General features: G+C 37.8%; 2 protein-coding genes across 4 annotated transcripts in view; one reads left to right on the top strand and one right to left on the bottom strand.

Annotated features, from left to right (window-relative positions):
• Nucleotides 1-5,993: 5,993 nt before the first annotated feature.
• LOC136833134 (uncharacterized) overlaps nucleotides 5,994-20,842 on the bottom strand; it is a 53,453-nt gene continuing 38,604 nt past the window's right edge. For both annotated transcript variants that reach the window (XM_067094802.1, XM_067094804.1), the window contains 6 exons: nucleotides 15,485-15,618; nucleotides 14,678-14,898; nucleotides 10,891-11,026; nucleotides 9,546-9,662; nucleotides 8,475-8,577; nucleotides 5,994-7,689 (listed from right to left, as the gene is read on the bottom strand). In XM_067094802.1, coding sequence (XP_066950903.1) covers nucleotides 6,587-7,689; nucleotides 8,475-8,577; nucleotides 9,546-9,662; nucleotides 10,891-11,026; nucleotides 14,678-14,898; nucleotides 15,485-15,618 — 1,814 coding nt within the window. In that variant the 3' untranslated portion in view covers nucleotides 5,994-6,586. The remainder of the gene's footprint in view (nucleotides 7,690-8,474; nucleotides 8,578-9,545; nucleotides 9,663-10,890; nucleotides 11,027-14,677; nucleotides 14,899-15,484; nucleotides 15,619-20,842) is intronic.
• LOC136833136 (uncharacterized) overlaps nucleotides 11,452-20,842 on the top strand; it is a 16,434-nt gene continuing 7,043 nt past the window's right edge. Inside the window, exon 1 of one of the 2 annotated variants that reach the window (XR_010851368.1) lies at nucleotides 11,452-11,747. Coding sequence is in view for 1 of the 2 variants with exons in the window: in XM_067094807.1 (XP_066950908.1) it covers nucleotides 18,662-18,684 (23 nt within the window). In the remaining variant the exon portion in view is untranslated. Of the gene's footprint in view, nucleotides 11,748-18,005; nucleotides 18,685-20,842 lie in introns of those variants that run through there. The other variant, XM_067094807.1, reaches the window with a different exon arrangement.

Here is a 20,842-nt window from a genome sequence, read left to right as displayed (position 1 = left end):
CAGCTTAGATTGGATAGACAGCATAACCTGAATAGACATTATAACTTGGATAGATTCAGGAATTTAGTAAGGCGGGGACAGGGTTACATTTGTGGAAGATGAACCAGGCGAACCCCTACAGCTGGGGGGTTTGTTTTTTACTAATTTTAGAGGCATTTTGATGCACATGAAATAACAATATTGATTGCCTATAAGGCTATCTGTAGGCACTAGGAACTCTACTGAAGTTTGGTGTCAGAAACAATGTATAAATGGACAGTGTACTTGACCTAAACTCATTGTACCTAACAGTGTGAAAAAGTAGGCCTACGCTGTGCTTTCCGGGCGCAGAATAAGTAATGTTCAGAAGTATTCTGAAACTCAGTCCCGTGAAACTCGTTAGGAAAGCTTATTCAATACAAGAAAATACTGTATCAATGAAACATTAATAAATAACAATGGCCCAAAGTGAACAGTAGAAAAATGAAATTTATCTGTTCATATATAGTTTCTATTGAAGCATTACATTTTAGTCCATATAAATATTAGACTGCTTCATATGAGTATGTGAAATCAGTTGACATTTGCAAGGGACACAATTCACAGTAACGCCCTTTGGTATGATTGGCCTACTTTCATATCTTACACTGGAGAAACCTATACATATATAAAAAAATTCTCATCATAAACTAGGCCTATTCGAAGGTGGTAGCCTATGCAGTATGCTGATTACAGTGTGTAAAGAACTATAACACAAGACAAGTGAACAAGCACACTTGTTTTCCAGGTGATAAGAACAGTGATATGGATAGTGCAAAAGGCAAGCATCCCCGGAGCGTAATCTGGTATTACTTTGAAAAAGAGACAGGCCCCAACAAAAGCAAAATGCACGAAGTGTAGAGTGAAGCTACAGTATTCCAAAAACTTAAATAAAACTCAAATCTATGTAAACATCTAAGGAAAAAGCACCCTGTTGAATATGGTGCTGCAATGAAAGATAAAGGAGCAAGTGTCTCAGTTAAGACAACAAATAAGCAGACTACAATTCAACAGGCATTTCAGAAAGCTCAAAGCTACCCTCATGACTCAGAAAAAGCAAAATTTCTTAATAAATTTCTAACGAATATCAACTGATATGCAGCCTGCATCAGTTGTTGAGGATGAGGGATTCAGGGAATTTGTGAATGCTTTAGATGGACGATATACTGGGTGTTTCGAAATTAGAACCCCCCCCCCTCCACAGAACAAATGAAATGTTATGGAGTTTTCGGCTATAGCCTATCTCCAAGTACATTATTTTAAGTTTCTATAAAGCTATTTTTCATTTTACATTTCTTTTATTTTCAGACTGAGTGACGGAGTTAGATACAGCCATGGCTAACAACTTAGAGGAAATCAGATGGATTGACTGAATCCGGGCTATAACCTTCAGAGAGGCCAGGGACGCTGGCGCATCCTTTATTTCACATTTCTGGATAGGTAAATACGTTTAAAAGAGATGAATCCTTTGTTAAAAGAAACTGGAACAAAAATCCATATGACTGTCATCACGAAAGGAGTGAGAATCTTGGAAGGCCTGAAGTCCTTTCTCAGGAGTCAAAAGACATCATAGCTGAGGTAGTGGGTAGACCAAGAAAGTCTTTACATAAATTGGTGCTTGAACTAGAAAAAAAGGGGAAAGAAGAGAAGTTAGTGCTGTATATTGTGAGTTGAAAAAATCTGGTATCAAGCCATTTCATGTTATCAGCAAGCCCAACATCACTCAGCAACAGAGAGAAGACTGTGCATGGTTTTGTGGTTCATTTCTTAAAGATTGGGATGAAGCTGACTTTCCATGTTGCCGCATCAGATGAACTCTTCATTTACATTAGTCAGGAAGCCAAATCATAAAATGACATTTGGGCTGCAAAGTTGATGGTAGCGATGACGCAGCTTATCGCCAAGTTGTGAAATTTTCTGAATGTTTGGGAATTTTTCTGTTTCACAGCTAAACGGTTAATGTGGACCATCAAAGAAAAAGGACAGTCATGGAATGGTGAATACTTCAGAGAAACTGTTCTTACTGGTGAAGTATTTTTCCTCAAAGATCCTGGAAAATGTTATCTGTTGAAGAAGTCACATTTTTGCATGATAAGGCACCATGTTTCCAAGGCTCTTTCAGACATAGGAGCTTCTTTCAAACAGTGGCATTGATTCTTCTGGTCAAGTTAATTTCCAGGTAGCTCCCTGACCTTAATGTGTGTGGAAAACATTGGTAGTATCTAAAGGATCGTGTTGAAGCGTGCACAGTGAACTATGATGGTATACCAAGCCTCGACGACTCATACAAGAGGTGACCCAAGTGCTCAGGGAAATGGAAGTTTCAGTCTCAGCTTTTTTTGTGCTTTTCTGAAATCATACCCCTCAAGAATGTAGGCTGTGGTACAGGCAGATGGAGGCCACACAAAATGTTAAATACTCAGAGAGGAACTTCAATAAATACCTGTTCTGAATTACTTTTGTAATTGTCCATATCAATTTTAGTTTATGCTGTAGAGGGGAGGGGGGGCTCTAATTTCGAAACACCTTGTAATCTACCTAGTAGGCGCAAAATATTGAGAGAAATGTTGCCAAAGGAATACGAAGAAGCTAGTTCAAAGTTGCTGAAGATTCTTGATGAAGCTAAATCTATAGCTCTTACTACTGACATTTGGTCATCCTGCCAAACCCAAGCATATATATGTTTCACTGTGCATTTTATAACTTCAACCTGGGACCTGAAGTCAGTAATTCTTGAAATAACGCTACTTATACACAGGGTCACACTGCAGAAACAATTTGTTTAGAACTTGGTGTTGCAAATGAAGGGAAAATTAGTGATAAAATCACGCTAGTAGTATCTGATAATGCCTCTAATATGATAGCAACAGGTCGACTGACCAGATGGCATCACCTTCCTTCTTATGCCCTCACACAAAATTTGGTGGTGTCAAGCGGTATTGAAAAGAATGAGAACTTGAACAGTGTAAGAAAGAAGGTAAAGAGTATCATCACCTACTTCCATTCTTCAGTAAAAGCCTCAGATAAATTGAAGGAAATCCAAGCACAAAATAAACTTCCAGAGCATAAGTTAATCCAGGATGTTGATACCCGCTAGAACTCTTCTTACTACATGATAGACAGGTATGTAGGGCAACATGATGCCATAACTGCAGTGCTGTACCATTCTTTGTCGTAATGAAATGTGCCTTCTCCAGGTGACTTGGAAACAATTAAGGCAGCAGTGAAAATTCTAGAGCCATTTGAGGTAGTAACACGAGAGATAAGTGCAAATCAAGACCTGTTGATCTCTAAGGTAATCCCCATTACGAGAATGCTGTAGGTAAGAACAATGTTTTTTGCACATGATTTACAAACAGTAGTTGAGCATGCACTACATAGTGAAATATAATTGCAAATAAAGAAGCGATTCACCAACAGTGACGCCAATTACGTCTTGCTGCTGCCACATTTCTTGAACTCCGTTTCAAGAGACTTTCATTTATCAGTCCCGTGATGACAGACCAAGTCCAGAAGAGACTGACCACTGAAATGTGCTCAACAACAGCTGAACAAACAGGAAGGGAATCGAACCCCGATGACCCAGAATCCTCTACTTCAAGTAAAGCAATACCCGAGACGGCTCTGCCCGAGACGGTCGAGACCCAGAAGAAATCTAGCATGTGGGACTGGTTTGACCTTAAAGCCAAGGAATCTGACATTCACAAGACATTATCCGTCGAAGCAGACTGGAAGTGTGCCACTATGTTGAGGGAGAGCTTTTGAATAGATCTGAAGACCCCTTATCATTCTGGAAGAACCGTGAACAGCTATATCCCAGGTTATCTATTCTTGCAAACAAGTATCTTTCTGCACCTGCAGCTTTTGTACCCTCAGAACGATTGTAGTCAAAAGCAGGTGAGCTAGTTTCAGCCAAAAGGAACAGACTTAAGGCTAAAAATATCAATGTTTCTATTTCTCAACAAGAATATGAGTCAGATTAGGTAAGTTTCGTTGATGTACAATTCGGTGTGTTTAGTTCTTATGAAAGAAAACTATTTCTTATCAGTTTACATTCATCATCTTAATTGACATGAATTACATTGCTCTATATTCAGTTATCCTTCAGCCAAAAAATTCATTGTTTCTATTTCTCAACAGGAATATTAAGGGAAAGTGGTATGTTCCTTGGGTTGTCAAGGGGAGAACTTGGGGTCGCATTGGAGATTGATGGAAATATAATGGAAGATGCAGTGTGGTTAGGGAAACAATCAGACTTAAATCATATTAATGTAGCAGAATTAAAGGCTGCCATGAAAGGAGTAAATATGGCAATAAGGTGGGGACTGTCTGAAATTGAGATAATTACTGATTCGGCAACAGTGGACAGCTGGATAAGTATGGTTCTCACTGAAGAAAAGAGAGTACAGACTAAAGGTACTGCTGAGATGTTAGTGAAGAGACGTTTGGGCATTTTGAAAATCCTTATTGTGTAATTTAATTTGACTGTTTCAGTCAAGTTGGTACCTACAACTAAAACCAAAGCGGATGTTCTTACAAGAGTTCGCAGAGAATGGTTGGGTAAGGCTTTGGATAATTTTGAAGAAAATTTTGAGATAGGTGCTGCAGCAAATTTTGATTGGGGAGCGTTGCATGACATGCAACTATGGGAGTCGATCGCACGTTTTTGGCAAGGAAAGTCTCTCCTAATGTAACTAGAGCTGCAGGGAAAAGATTATGTATTTGTGCAAGAAGTGTCAGTCTATTGACCCTACACCCCTCAGTCATAAGGGTGGAAAGCTTGATGTTCCTGAAGTTTGGAGAAGGTTGGTGATTGATGTTACGTAGCTATTATCATCAAATTCCTTATTTGTCAGTTATAGATTGTGGCCCTGGGAGATATGCCATTCGGAGAGAGCTGAATAGTGAGAGAGCAGATTTCATTGCAAACATTCTTGAAATTTTTAGAGAAGGGTCCTTTGTAAGAAGTATTAATCGATAATGCACTGGCTTTTCATTCTGAAGTTGTTGGGTGTGTACTGAGTAAGTGCATGGCCGAGCCGCTATTCAGAGCAGCATACAGACCAAGTGGTAGTGGAATTATAGAAAGACATCATCGCACTATTAAGGGAATGGCTGAAAGAGGCAATATTTCTCCCCAGGAAGCAGTATATAGGTACAATGTGACCCCATGAACTGGTATAGATCCCACCTCTGTTCTGCAGTTGTCTGTGTTTCGTTATGAGTTAGGGGGTGGGGTTTCTGAATATAGTCTTGGGGAAAAACAGAGAAGGAACCAACAACAGTAAAGGTAGGTGAGGGGGTATGGTTAAAGCCTCCAGATGCAAAATGCACATCGAAGTGGAAGAAAGGAAAGGTCACGGGCATAAATTAAAAAAAAATAATATACGTAGTGGTTGATGGTACCGCTCGTCACATACTGGACATTCGCCCTGTAGTTGAGCTTGAAGAGAGCACTCAGGCTTTTGAGAGTGTAAGTGAGGAGGTGGAGGGTGCCCAATGTCCACCTGAAGATGAGGAACCTCAAGTGCCAGGTGAAAACAAGCCAGCAAAAGAGCGGAGATACCCACAGAGTGTTAGGTGACCTCCTAAATGGATGGATGATTATGAGACTGATTAAATTGGTTGGTGAAATTTGTCTCTTTTTTTATAGTAATTGGTTCATTCTGTTTAATTCTGATTTGGTTTCCCTGACCTGTTTTTGTTTGTTTTGATCTTAAGATTATGTGGTGTATGGTAGATTTTAGATTTATTGGCAGCTATTTCTTTCTGGCAACCCTAGATGAGGTTAGCGTGTGAGTGCATCTGTCGGAATTATGGATTTGTGGGATTAGGTAGGTTGTGAGCACGCACTCAGGGTATTGTGTCGGCTGCTGTAATTAGGCTAGTTGTGAAATTAGTTCTGTAGTTGTCCTTCCATAGTAATAAGGTAAGAGCTTACAGTATCATCAGACTGTTGTATCAAAATTACCCGGTAATATGATATATTTTATTATATGGTAACACTCAGTTTCATTCATACAATTTTAGAAAAATTGACAGTACTAAAAGATATATACAACTAATTTCATTAACATTTGACTGTGTTAGATTTATTTTAAGTCAAAATACCATACAAAATAGCTTTCTAGAACTAAATGCTTTGGCATGAAAACACTAGATGAAGAAAAGTAGAATTGGTATTAAATTGCAAATAATATTAGAACTATATGCAGAAAATATATAGTACAGTATTTTCAATTTACTAATATTAAATGCTAGTTTACATGGTAAACACAGTATACTATTCACACTGACAATAAAATTCACAAGATTTCTCATCACAATCCCCAATTTGTATTATGTACTTGAATTACAGTGGGTGTTTTTCAGTTGAAACTAGTTTTTTGAATAATGACAAACTTGAAACCTATCTGATCTGAAGGGGAATTTATTTACATTCCCATTTTTGTTAAGTTAATCCTGATATCATATGATAGGTATACAACACAAGCCACAAAATGCTTGTCAATGAAAATGCCATAAAATTGCACAATTATAAAAATGGCTATAGCATCATTTAGCTTGGCTATGAATACTGAGGATCACCTGCTCTTGCTGCTGTTACATCAATTAAATGTTCAACTACACTGGCAGCACTCAGATATGTTTGGTCTGTAGGTGTTGGAGATGTTGTAGGGCTTGCATCCACATCAGCACCAGCTCTTGATTCTGATGTAATTGGTCTTGATGCTGAATCCTCATCTTCCGAAGGCAAAGCCCCATTATTCTGAGGTGTTTCTTCTGGTATGCTGGCTCTAGGTTCTTTCTCTTCACCAGGTTGTGGTGTTTCTGGTTTAGATTTCGTTTCTTCTATAAAGTCTTCTATATTAGGGGTCCCTGATACTACCTCGGATGTTGGGGTTTCTTCGGGATTGTCACCAGTACTATCTGGTGTGGTTTCTAGTTTGGATGCCTCATTTTTATCAAGTATGATTTCTGGTTCAGGTTCATCCTTTTTATCAGGTGTTGTTGAATCAAATTCAGGGTTTTTGATTTCACTGGCTACGGGGCTTGGTGTAATGGCTTTTTCAACTTTTTCGTCAGTTTGTGCAGCAGGTTCCTCTTCCCCTAGTGATGAAGTGTCAGACTTTTTTACAGAGACTTCTTCTGCTTTTTCTCCTGCCTCTTCCTTCCTAGAATCAGTTCCAGAATCTTCTAGAACCTTACTAATTGAGTCTTTTTGAATGGGAGATATACCTTCTATTTCAGGTGATGGGGCTTCAGCTTTTTGCAGTTCAGTAGATTGTTCTGCATCTGGTGCTTGACCTTCTGACTTGGTATCTTCCATTGGCACTTGGGATTGTTTTTCAATTTGGTCATCTTCCACTTCTTCCTTTGCTGAAAGGTTGTCACTTTCAGTATTTAAGGAAACTTCTTTTAGAGAAGCACTAAGTTCTTCGACATTGTTTGGGCTGGTGCCACTTGATTCAAGAGAAGCTTTTACTCCATTTGTATGAATGTGTGCATGTACCTCAGCATTGTTATCACCATTGACCTCTATTTGTTCAGGAGAAATTTTATTGGAAATCTTTTGCATAAGTAACATTAATTTCTGCATGAAAAGGTTTTCCTCTTCAATTGATGATTTTGTCCAAGCAAGGGGTAAATGTGTTGATGCAGGTTCTCGATCTGAAACATACAGAGGCAGCTATAAAGACAGTTTGGTTCTAATGTGAAAAGAACTTTGTATCTCTGAAAAAAAGTAGGTTATACAAGTAGTACTTGCTCTTGAGCCTGGGACATGCTTGCTGCTCTAACAGGTATTCTACATCCTATCTATCATAGAATTCTGTCAACATAAGTTATTTTTCTCCTCTTATTCTTTCACCGATTAAAATTTGCCATGTAATACTGCCTTTAGATTTATATTAAACTTAGATTTGTTGAGGCAGCCATATGGAAGAATATTGTTTTGGTTAATTTGTTCAGTATTGAGGGCAAAAGTACTAATTATTACTGTACTTGCGAAACATTTTAGTAGCTTTTCTTGTATAAACTATCAGCAACCCAAAAATGAAACATGACACCATCTTAACAGGTGTTTGATCCAACCTTTGTTCTTGCCAGTACATAAATTTGTTTAGCAGAATACACTCTTTAGTTAAATATTAGTCAATCAATATTTAAGTCCTGTTTCCTGGAACACCAATAATGATAGCAATATTTTAGAAGAAAATTGTCAGGTAAAGTGTTTTTTTTTGTCATGATAGTTTTATTTTTTCTGAGGCCTACTGCAGTGATTTACCCATCGGTGATAACTCTGTTATTTCAAAATTATGGTTAGATCTGATTTTCTTTTAAATAAAATTTACATGGGAATTATGAGATAATTCTTGACTAAAATCTTTTTCAGAAAAAAACAGGGCCATTTTGGGAAAAGACCTGGCTGTGAACAGCTGGATGTTTTCACTCACCTTGGTAGAAAAGTCCGCTTGGGTGTTTTAAAACAGCTTTTGAAATGGCAAGCCACACTGCTGTATCAGCACCTTCACTTGGAGTACGTAAGTTATCTTTCATCTGAAATATAAAATTTTCAAATAAGCTGAAATCTGATCCTTGCCAGAAATTACATAATATTACATTTACAGAGTATTGCACAGGTGAAATAATTTACCCACAGATTCAGCGAAGGGCCAACTGTTATTTCATAAACGTTATTTATCGAGAATAGTAAATGTGAAAAAAGTCACCATCAATATACTGGGTGTTTGTTCTCCCCACAAGTGACTCGATTAGAAAAATTAATGTAATCAGTTTAAAATCAATGTCTTGTGGCAATGATGGATACTCTTTAGTGAACATTGCAGGAAAGAGAGTAATTTAAATTTGAAACTGCTAGAAATGTTCGATGAAAAATTATATTTTCAAGTAATTTAGATTTAAAACTGCTACAAACGTTCGATGAAAAATTATGTTTTCAAACTCGACAAACTATTCATGGAGAGAGTAATACTTACTGCGTAAACTTGTGTAGAAAAAAAAAAAGACATGTCTGGTGTAAAGGGAGACGTGTATCCAGTTACCTTTTTTTATATTTAGGCTTGTGGAGTAAGTTATAGGGATAGGAGGTGCTACAAGCACACGCTTTCTGGATAATGATGAATGGAAAGGGACAAGACCCATATTTCTTAATACAGATACTGTACTGCGCTTGAGGACGATAAGAATGCTTCAACAGTTAATGCTAAACAAATGAAATGATGAATGGAAAGGGACAAGTCCCATATTTCTCAATACAGATACTGTACTGCGCTTGAGGACGATAAGAATGCTTCAACAGTTAATGCTAAACAACTTGAAAAGGATTTATAGGAGACAATGTAGCTGAGATTAATATTACTACAGATCATAACATAAATCAACTTAGTGCAATGCTACATGTAATTTTTAAGTATCTGTAGAACTAGAAGTCATCAATATACAAGCGATTAATTTAAGTACAAATTACCCATGTCTGCTTTGAAAACCTAACAAGATTCACTTACCATTTCATAAAAATCAGGAATAGAAGTCCTAACTGCAGGAGTATCTGCCCAGCCAGGATGCATGACAGAAAAATGTACTTTCTCAAATCTCTGAGCATACCACAAAGTCATTACAACCTGGAAATAAGAATCAAGAATGCGATTAAAGTTGTTTGAGTTTTTAAACGCGTCTACAACATTTCAGTGATGATACTGGTCCACTCAAGGTCATACTGTATCATGTCTCTGTATTTTCCTCTTTCTAAGAAATTGCAGTGTATTCGTCAAAATACATGTAGAGTAACTTCATAAATGATAGCTTCATGTAGCCTACAAATAAAAGTACAGTGATCTTGCAGAATCTAAAAAAAAAAATAATAATAATAACCACAAACATCCACATGTCTTCGAGTATCAAATCAACTCCTTTTTAAAAATATGATATACAGCACATTATTGCAGTGGGTTGGAAAATCTTAATTTAGATATATATTGATATATGTATATATGTGTGTATACATATTTATATGAGTGTATGTATGTATGTATGTATATATTAAAGGTAATGCTATGAAGGGGAAGTGTGAAAACACCGAGTGGTTGCTAGATGATCACAATGGTCCTTTACTAACAGACTGAATATAAATATAAAAGTAAGTTCACAAGAAAGGTTGTATAATTGACAGATGACATACAGGTATCCCAGAGGATGGGATAATAAAGGAACAGATGCACCTGGAATCCAACACAGTTGAAGAACGAGTGGACCTACCAAAACAAAGGTCAATCTTTTGAGAGGTTTTTACAAAAGATTAGGCCTAATGGCTCGAAAGCACAGAGGAGTCAATTAAAAGATCGTACAGGGCAAGATACTGACCACCAAGCTTGACTCCTCCCTGCTTTCCAGCCATTAGACATAATCTTTTGTAAAAATCCGCTCAAAGATTTACCTTTGTTTCGGTAGGTCCACTAAATCTTCAACTGTGTTGGATTCCAGGTGCATCTGTTCCTTTACAATCCCCATCCTCTGGGATATCTGTGTCATCTGTCAAATATACGACCTTTCTTGTAAACTTACTTTTATATTTCTATCCATTCTGCTAGTAAAGGACCATTGTAGTCGAATGGCCTAGCAATCACCCCGTTGTTTCACTCTTTCCTTCGTGGCATTTACCTTTATTTATACATTCGTCACGTTCCATATCTTCGTGATTCAGTTATACATTATATATATATATATTTATAAATATATATACATACTGTATGTGTGTTTTTTCTTGAAATCGACAAAGCTGAAGTAAAGGGACGAACTCCAGTAACTAGGCTTAGCAATATAGTATGTAAATTAAATTATCACAGTTGTTACCTGCTGACGTTTGTTTTGAGAGTAGACCAACCGTCCGTTGAAAGGCTCCATGTCTTCGTGCATGAGGTCAATTGGGTCTAGTCTTACTGTTAACATTCCTGCAGAACTAACGGTTATCACCCTAGCATCTTCATTCCTGCAAGTAAATAATTATAAAGAAGTTACGTACTTTGTTTTTATATTTGATATGCCCCACAATCTTCCACTGTAAACCTCTGTGAGAAGTAACATTTTGAATGAAAAGCTAGAGAAGCATTTTTTTTTTTAAAGAGCCTCTTTCTATGGTACATGCTTATTCCCCTTTATTATGGAAGAATCACCTTTGGTTTCCATGATTTCTGTTGACAGCTTTTCCTATTTAAAGGTTGTCTATAGCTTCCTTGTAGAGCTGGCTCCCACTTTTATTTCTTCAACTTCCTTTTTTCTTTCAAGCACAAACAAAGAAAAACCAGAACAAGTGAGGGAATCTGCTTAAAATCAAACCCGTTGTTTACTACTACTACTACAAAGTATTGTAGCCGGTTGCTTATTTAGGAGATACGTTCCTCAAAGGCAGCTCCCCCTATCAATACTACTAGACTCGTGTAAGCGTATCAGAAAGTATTATGGGAAATGTCTTGTTTATGGAAGAAAAAAATAGAAGGGATTGAAGCCATACAACAATGAAATGTGAAAGACAAGAGATTAAGAAACTAAAAGAGCCCATTTACGAGGACTACACACTTAAGACTTGTCTATCTGTATCAAGGTAATACCCGAATACCTCCCGGCCGGACTGAAGTGATATACACGTCGATTCGCTGAGCGGTCAACTTGGACTTTACCAATTTCGTCGGTATCCAAATTTAAAGTTTGAGGTAAGTTTTCGTATTTTAACGGCTTCTCACGAATAAAATGTAAGATAACCATCACAAAAATCCGGATTGCCTCTCGTCTTTTATTCTTCGTTATAGTTGTAGTTTTACTGAAAGGTATTTTTGTGTGTGTGCTGTTTCCAGGAGAAGGCGCCACTGGTAGGCTACTAGAGCTAGTGAAGGAGGAAGGCAATGGAAAAGACGAGAGAACCTATAAAAAAAAAAACTACCAGGTGAAAGCAGTTTGTTGACTTCCCTCGGGTAATTAAGAGACGAATGGGAACATGCCCAGATTCGCACTTGTCAAGAAAGTGAATAAAGTCATACATGTCAGTGTCAGTAGAGTAATAAACGAATTTTCATTAAAACGAGATGAAAATTGGAGTTCGCTTCGTAGTTACTACCATTCTGTACTATTCACGTTTTATTAATTGCTGGTAAATTTGGCAGATGAGGAACTGCTGTTTGGTGTAGACCACTCAGTTGTTGACATTTAGTACAATTTTTGTAATAATTAGTGCTTGCTATGAATGCTTCAGTTACGCTTTGGTAACGGAAAACACAGTGAATTCGGTGATTTGCAAAGTATTAACTTTTCTCAGCTGACTATAAATGAAGAGAGAAATACAAGCAAGAGGAAGATATACACCGATTACCATTTAGCAGAGTGGTGCTGTACAAGTAAGGGCAAAGAATCTGCACGTCAGTTTAACATCATTGTATCAGAAATGTGAATGGTTGTGACGAGAAAAACAATTTATCCTGCTTGGTGGGGATTCAGTGTTGACCAAAAGTGGTGTGAGGGACTTGAGACACACGAGCGCTGAATAATCTCCCGGAATCCAGTGCTTGGCTTCAAGCCTAAATTTCATATTCCATTCCATTTCTGACTTCAGACATTTATTACAGAAAGTCAAGAAACATAAGCAGACGGCCAAACACGTGAATAACATGATTGGACTTATCATTGTTGGGTGCAGTGAATATTGCAGCTCAAACTGATGAAACATACGAGCTCACGATTTCAGTACACAATGAACAGATGTTTTGGCCAAAATCATAGGCTGTGTAAAATTTTGTGGAAAATTTGAACTCATCCTCTTGAAGGGCTGGATTCCAGCTTATATGATACAGTTTTTAAAGGAATATTTAAGTCAATACAGAATGAACTTACAGAACCTGTGATAGAAATCTACAAAAATAAGAACAGGGCAGAAATAAAGAATGCAGATTATTTGGCAGTCGTGTGATGAGACAACGGTTATTTATAACATACATGGCAGTTGTCCTAAGGTATGAATTACAATGGAAACCTGTTGAGAGACCCTGGGAAATTTTTCAACCCTGTCAGTCAGACAGGGGAAGCATAATCAAGTTTATTGTTAGAAAGAGCTCCAGGTTTTAATTCGTGATTGTCCAGTCATTCCCATTGCTCAGTCTTATGATGGTGCAGCTACTCTTAGTGGAGTCAACGAAGGTTAGGTTACCAGAAAAAAAGAAATGTAGCGCAGTGTTCACTTTATCTACAGTCATGCACACCAACTGAACTTGATTTTTGAAGAGGCAGCGTCACAGAATACCAGTGCTCTAGTATTTTTTTTTAACTGCATGTCGGGATTATCAGGAATTTTTTTTTAAAGTCTTCACACAGTATTACCGCATTGAAGTGTTGCTGGGCGTAGAATTCCAAGGCCATCGGCCATAGGTTTGGAATTTAAAGACGAAGGAATTTCAAGAGCAGAACATTCAGTGCTGTAAAGGAAATGAAAGATGCACTAGTTAAATGCCGCAGCACACGGGAAACATCGAAGTCAAGGGATACTGGATCTGCAGCAGCTGGTATCAAGAGGATTGTGATTGATCCTGAATTCGAGTTTTGGTTAGAATTTTTCCTCGAAGTAATGTCCCATGCTGACATCATGTTCTTTAATTTTCAGTCTAGATATATTGATGCAGCTAAGGCCAAAGCCCCTCTGATAGCTTTTGTTTATGCAGTGCAGAAGTTTAGCCTTTGTTTATGCAGTGCAGAAATTAAAGGAATGTGATGCTATAACGTCGCTTATTTAACAGAAGAAAAGAACATTTAATACAGGTAGGTCAGTTGCTGTTTGTAATGCAATTTTGTTACAGCGCAGGGAGATGGTCACCCTCACTATATATCTGGAAGCTATAGCAAGTTATTTTTAGTGAATTATTTAACTGTATACACCAGAGATTTCCCAGGTGATGCACCTACACAAGCTGTGGCAGCCTATCTCATGGTTGACACAGACAAACTTACTGTATTGCATACGAGAAAAATTTGCTTAAATCAGAAAACCTCATTGATCCAATGGAGACAATGAACGGCTGTCATTTATAGTTGATATTTTCATACACTGCCAAGGTGCTGGAAATTTTAATAACTGCCCCCGTGACAACGGCAGGAACAGAAAGGTGTTTTTCAACTCTAAAGAGAAGTAGTGCTTTTATGCGTAGTACCAAGGCGAACTAGAGACTATAGCTGCTTTTGCAGTGATATCTATTGGAAAAATAATGATAACAGAAATAAAGGATTTTAATGCACTAGTAATAAACCATTTTGCTACATCGAAGAGCCGGCTCACTGATTTCATTTTCAAGTAATATTGCCGTCACCACCTCAGCCATCCATTCTTCCGCCAGCCATAACGATGACTCCTTCCATCCTTTGTCCTACCACTACCACCTATCATGCCATGACCTGTTAACTTATGGACATCCATCAATTCATACCTAATGAAAGTCAGAGTTTTGTGTAACTCTACTGCTATATGGAGCTTGCAATCCATCCATTCTCTCCCATGAACTGCCACCATCGACAGGTATGCAAGCATTATCCTGCGTGTCACATATTATCATCACATCACTGACAGTCCTGTTGGTTAAAGGATGAAAACGAAGCAAACACTTACCTCTGTAGAACAGGCAGAAGGATCATGGTGATAATGTGGACGGATAAAGTGTTGACAGCGAAGTTAGTTTCAATGCCATCTTCGTCTATCCTTTTTTCGTGAACCATGCAGCCGGCGTTGTTCACAAGGACGTGGATTTTTTCGTGCGTGGCAGCAAACTCCTGAGCCCATTTCGTCACTTCCGTGGGCCTAGCCAGGTCGAGGGTGTGGATGTGGATTTTCTGTGTACAGAAGTTTAGTTGAGGTTCTTCTAAATAACGGATTTACTTAAAATGTAACTAATTGTTTTTGTGACCTTCCTTTCTAATTAAAGTTTGCATTAACTCACATATTTTACTTATCAGAATAACGCCCGAGACTATTCACGGTAGGAATACAAGTTTTAATTGGTTAATTATAGGATTTACATTTCCAGTTCATAAAATACTAATGATCCAAAATTATATGCGGTTTGAGTGAACTTGACCAAAATAACCTTCGGGACATTTCACTGTATTATGATTATAGGGTGCTAAACGGGAAGTTTTTTTGGGGATGATTTTCATGGCAACGAAAATTCCAGTTATAAGTTTCGACAATAATATTTTCCTAAAGTCCCTCTCGTTCGTCGGCGACGGAGAAAAAAAAACTTGGCATGGCCACAAAAGGATAGGAATACATAATAATCTCATGAATAACGTAAATACATTTTACGCGGACGTAATTAAGTAACATATATACCTTTACACCATAGTAATAGCACAACAAATTTCCATAATAGTTTGACCTAAATGATGAATAACTGTTTAGATGAGCTCGCATGCTTACGTCATTGCCCGTGTTGGTGATGATGTCTGAGCGGGCAGCCTTTGCAGCCTCGAAGTTGCGACACACCATGTGCAACACGCCGCCTCTCTTCGCTATCTCTCTCGTGATTTCCAGGCCAATGCCACTGTTGGAGCCTGTGGACATAGGGGAAAGAAGACGGTGTGTTATTTAGATATCTGGAAGACTTGCAGTATGATAATCAACGCCAATATCATGTGTAACGAGATTTATGACGTTTGGCAACGGTCCCCTGTTGAAAATATGTACTCGTTAGTTAAAGTGTTAGGCACTTTCTTCGTTTATAGACACTGTTTATTCATTTAGCCATATTTATGAATCATCTTGTCTGAATTCAGTTCCTTGAAGTATGGCACGGAAAGTTTCGCCCATAAGGAAAATATTTCGATAAATGCTGGGCAAATTCACCATTTCAACCCATTCAGTGGCCCTCATCATCGTCGCCTCCAACGCCTCATGACGCAAAGGGCCTCTGTGAAATTCCACCACTCCTGTCTTTCCTGTGCTTTATCTTCCGCAAATCTCGATTCACCTCCACCCTCCCTTCTCAAAGCATTCATTCAAGTGGGCCGGCGTCTTCCAACTTTTCGGGCATTCACAGGAACCCAGTCGACACTCACGCGTTCTCCCAGTGGCTGGGCGAAAGACATGTCCAAGGCATCTCTGTCTCCCATTTTTCATTAACTTTTCTACACAGTGGTGCAGTCTCTCTCTCTCTCTCTCTCTCTCTCTCTCTCTCTCTCTCTCTCTCTCTCTCTCTCTCTTACACACACACATTTATTTATATATACATATATATATATAATACAGGTATATATAAACTGTTGAACTCTGACCTATCACTCATATGGAATTCTTACTGCTCGGTTTTATCATAGAGAGAGAGAACTATTTCACATAGGGCTAAATGCCATGGGCCATGTCCTGTACAGAGATCTTAACCATAACGTGTTATGTTAGCCGGAAAAATTTAAAGGTCTGTCCAGGATACTGACGACCTTCAGTTATATAAGGGACAGACAACTCCAAAAGGATCTGCCCACAATTTTCTTGCTCTAGTGCTTCCATGATTCACGTATGTTCATGAAAAGGGAGACGTTTTACAATAATTCAACTCTCTTCCTCCTAACATCCGTGATTACCACAGTTTCCATGTGTTCGTTAGGGTCCATTCAGCTCTTCATATCCTGAAATCTCGGAGTTAAACTCGAGAAGAATTTAGATAAGCCATAACCTTACATTCTGGTTTCATGACTGCCTGTAACACTATCAGGTCTGCACAAACATTATGATCATCATGTACCTCCATGAATATATTATATATCAGGAACATGACGAAAAGACGTTTCTAATTACGCAACTGTAACATAAAATGAAAGCTTCACAACAAATAGTCTTGGTTTCTTGTGAGAGATTGCATAGCCTAACTTTTCTTCATTTTTGTTAGAGCGCAGACCTCATTAGACCTACGAGTATAAACGATGGCAGCCGTAAAATAGACCACATGATGTTTATGTTCGTAATCAACCGATATGCTTGGAAAGTTTAACACTGAATACTGAGATTCAAGAAATGGTGGAAATTGAATTTCAGATGAGTAGGATAATGACAACGAGTAAGGAAATTGCGCGCCAAAAAAACTTGACAAAAGCAAATATAAAATGTTTTAAAAAATACTCCAGGAATTTACCACTAGATTTCCTTGGCATTTTTAGCGTGTAACCGCAATCTGTCACGCGTAGATAGTATTATCCTTAAAATAGGTGAACAGATTCACCTCCATCTTCCATGCTGATTTTGGAGGTCTTCCAGTCGGTCCTTATTCAAGTCCATTAAGTGCGCCAGTTTTTGTTTGCTTTAGTTCAGTGCGTTCGTCGCGTTTAATGGAGATGCCTTTAATTTATTTTCGAATATGTCCACCTTTTCACATCTTTTTCGTAACTGGGTGACTTCCTGAATAATGTTGGTGCTTTGTGCTTAGAGAACCTCCTTTTAATATCTTCACTACATCTGTACCCCAAAAGTCTTGAGTTCATCCATGCTCCTAAGTGTTTATGATAATGAGGTACATGACTCAAGGAAGAACGAAGGAATTTTTTTATTCTTTTTATATGTAATGTCTGTGAAAATTTATTTCATAGGTAGAAAGTAAACTCTTTGAATGGGCATAGTCTGTTAAACTTAGCTTTATTCACAAGTTTGGTTCCATCATAGCAATAGCTTTGCAACGGTTTTTACACACACACACACACACACACACATATTGGTTTTCACACACAACACAACACACACATGGAAATATGTCGTTTCATTGCACTGAATATTATACATACATACATACATGTTCCTTATATATATATATATATATATATATATATATATATATATATATATATATATATATATATATATATATATATATATGTATATATAATAGTGCAATGTGCGACAAATTTCCATGATAATAATATTCACGCGTTCACGCGCGGAAATTCATTAACACCAGAGTGTAGAGATAACTCCAGTCTTGCAAAGAAATTTAAAGAAAAAATTAAATTATCACGTTTACAAAGTAATTTGTAAATGAAAAGGCTTCTTTAACTAACTGCGCATTGATTAGTTCTTTTGAGATTGCTTTGCAAGCTCTATTGACTAGTCTAGAAAATTTATTTAGCCTAACCATTGAACGATAAGATGTGATGATTTAAGACTCGTGAGAAAAAATTCTCAGCGGAACTGGGAGAGGCATAAGTTTAGAGTGTGGTGTTTTGCTCGTTCGGGAAAGATCAAAGTTTAGTAATGCTTCCTACTTGTTACGTGACAAAATACTCGTATATACGGAATCTAAGAAAAAAAAGTTCCTTATTACTTTTTTACACGTGTGCACAGGCATATTATTATAAAGTTTGTTATAGAAGAATCTATACAATTTTGTAGCGATGAGACACTGCAGAGAAGCACTCGTAACTGTCATGCTGTGACGTCATATAGTTAACTCGTTTGCCCAACTGATTCAGTTAGTCAGATCAGTGTTCAAATGAATCAGAGAAGATAGACCATGACCGATTGTGCAGCAACTTGCTATTACGTACACTTCCAAAACTTGACATCTCAGGAAGAATCTAGTGCAACAGCCATTACTGGAATTTCAGTGTACCGATGACTAAACCGTTGAACAAAAGGTACAGTAACAATAAACTCGAGTACGCGAAGCTGCAACATTTTGCACAGCGGTGCCATTTGAAAACTCGTTTAAACAGGAAAGTGACAAAGGAGCAGGCTTAGGTTCAGTTTGTAAAAAAGTAGAGGGGGGTGGGGATGATTAACAAATACTACTGCAAAATAGCTGAATAAATACTTTAACATGAAAAAGGAGAGATGACTTGCTTAGTACTCTCTCTCTCTCTCTCTCTCTCTCTCTCTCTCTCTTAGCTGAATGACATAGGTTCCAGCGCTTAGCCTTAAGTTTTATTTCCATTCCATTTATTCCTCTCTCTCTCTCTCTCTCTCTCTCCATGATCTCTCTCTTTCTAGCGCTGAATGACATAGGGTTCCAGCGCTAGCCTTGGCTAAGTTTTATATTCCATTCCATTTATTCTCTCTCTCTCTCTCTCTCTCTCTCTCTCTCTCTCTCTCTCTCTCTCTCTCTCTCTCTCTCTCGAGTGAACAGTGTATTAGTGTGTACGAGAAGCTGAATCTGAAAATAAAATTCCTTAAATTCCATGCTGAAAATATTTACCTACTAGCCTACTGGGTAGGTTTTACTAAAAAGAAAATGAAAGCTCCAATTTATACCCTACTCATAGCTATCATTTGAAAGAGATGATGAAATAACGATGGTTTTTGCTCTCGCTCATTTTTATTACCATAGATCCATTGCCTAAAGTAAAACTTCCAATCGCAGGAGTGGTTTATGAACCAAAGAACTAGACCTACTGAATTATTTCATCAAACATTCGAAAAGGAAACAGTATGAACTTCTCATTCTTATCATCAAGTCTACAGCATAGCTGTCATACGAGTAATCATTAGTAGTACCTAAACACGAAAAGCTGAGGCTTGATAATATATTTCATAAGGAACCGGGTATCGGGGATCTACTTATCTCAAACTGGGGAAGTGAGGACGTGAACCCTACTTATCTCAAACTTGTGAAGTGAGGACGTGAACCGGGTGTTTGCCAGTGTCTATGAAAAGCTGTCAACTAGCTTTTTTTTATTTCTTTTTTATAAGTAGGGCTACCCACTAACTGGCCTAGTTCGACTCCAACAAATTTAGACCCTACAGCTTGAAAGTTATCGAAAGGTACCTTAGCAGTTGCCAGGCAACTTAAGGTTGAGATGAATTGATGCGGAAGGTGACTTGCTCAACTGGCGTAAAACAGCTAAACAGATAAGTTGGATCATTAGTAAAAATAGGCTACTTTCGGGCCTTGACGACACTTGTTTGAAGACGGTTCACTGGCGCGAGGGGGAAGAGTACATTTGTACAAATATCCTCCCGACCGTATTCAATTTTGGTTTGGTTAGTAAACCGGTGTCTCTACGATGTATTTTCGGATGAATTTTATTATTAATACTGTAGTTATTAATATTGATATTAGTTTTTATTTTGTCACTTACGTTGGATTTTAGTGTAGCACACTTATTTTCATTACCTAGAGAAATGTCGTTCTTGCGTATTTCCAAAACCAGATTTTGTTTTACTGTGCGAGAAGATTACGTTGTCTGATAAAAATGGTTGCAAGCACAAAACATTTATTCACTCCGTAAAATGTTCAGCGGTATATGTACTATAAAGCTTTGAAAATAATGAGTAATTAATTTTACCTGTTTAAACTAGGGTGGTTGAGAGAGAGCCAGCAATGAAACCAACGCCAGCATAATTGTACCAACTTTATAAAATTATGATTAAAGCTTCATAAACGCTAATTTAAATGTGTATCAAAACTGCGTAAATCAAATGTATAGAAAAAAATGACAAATTACGGAGACGTAAGAGTATGTGAATGTATGGTGCAGAGAGAGGATGGTTAGTGTGTGTGTGCTGGGGTGGGAGGCTCTAACTGGTCCAGATGAATAAAAAAAAAAACTGACTCGGGAAGATCGGTGCCTGTTCATGACTGGAGATCCTGTTTTGCCATTCAGAGATGGGTACTGTATTGCGAAATTTGGTGTTGCCTTGATAACCCATTGTAGGCGATGGACCGAGAAGAATGTCAACTTTTAAGACCCTGTTTGCGTATATAGATGTGATAACCAGTGAATAGTACAGTCAATGTTAGTATGCAAGAACAGTAATTTTTTTTAGTGGAGTATATCGGTGGCAGCATTGTTACAT

The sequence above is a fragment of the Macrobrachium rosenbergii genome, chromosome 51 (genome assembly GCF_040412425.1).
Source record: "Macrobrachium rosenbergii isolate ZJJX-2024 chromosome 51, ASM4041242v1, whole genome shotgun sequence".
Taxonomy (NCBI): domain Eukaryota; kingdom Metazoa; phylum Arthropoda; class Malacostraca; order Decapoda; family Palaemonidae; genus Macrobrachium; species Macrobrachium rosenbergii.
The sequence above is the reverse complement of the archived record's forward strand: the minus strand, read 5'-3'. Positions and strand labels throughout refer to the sequence as shown.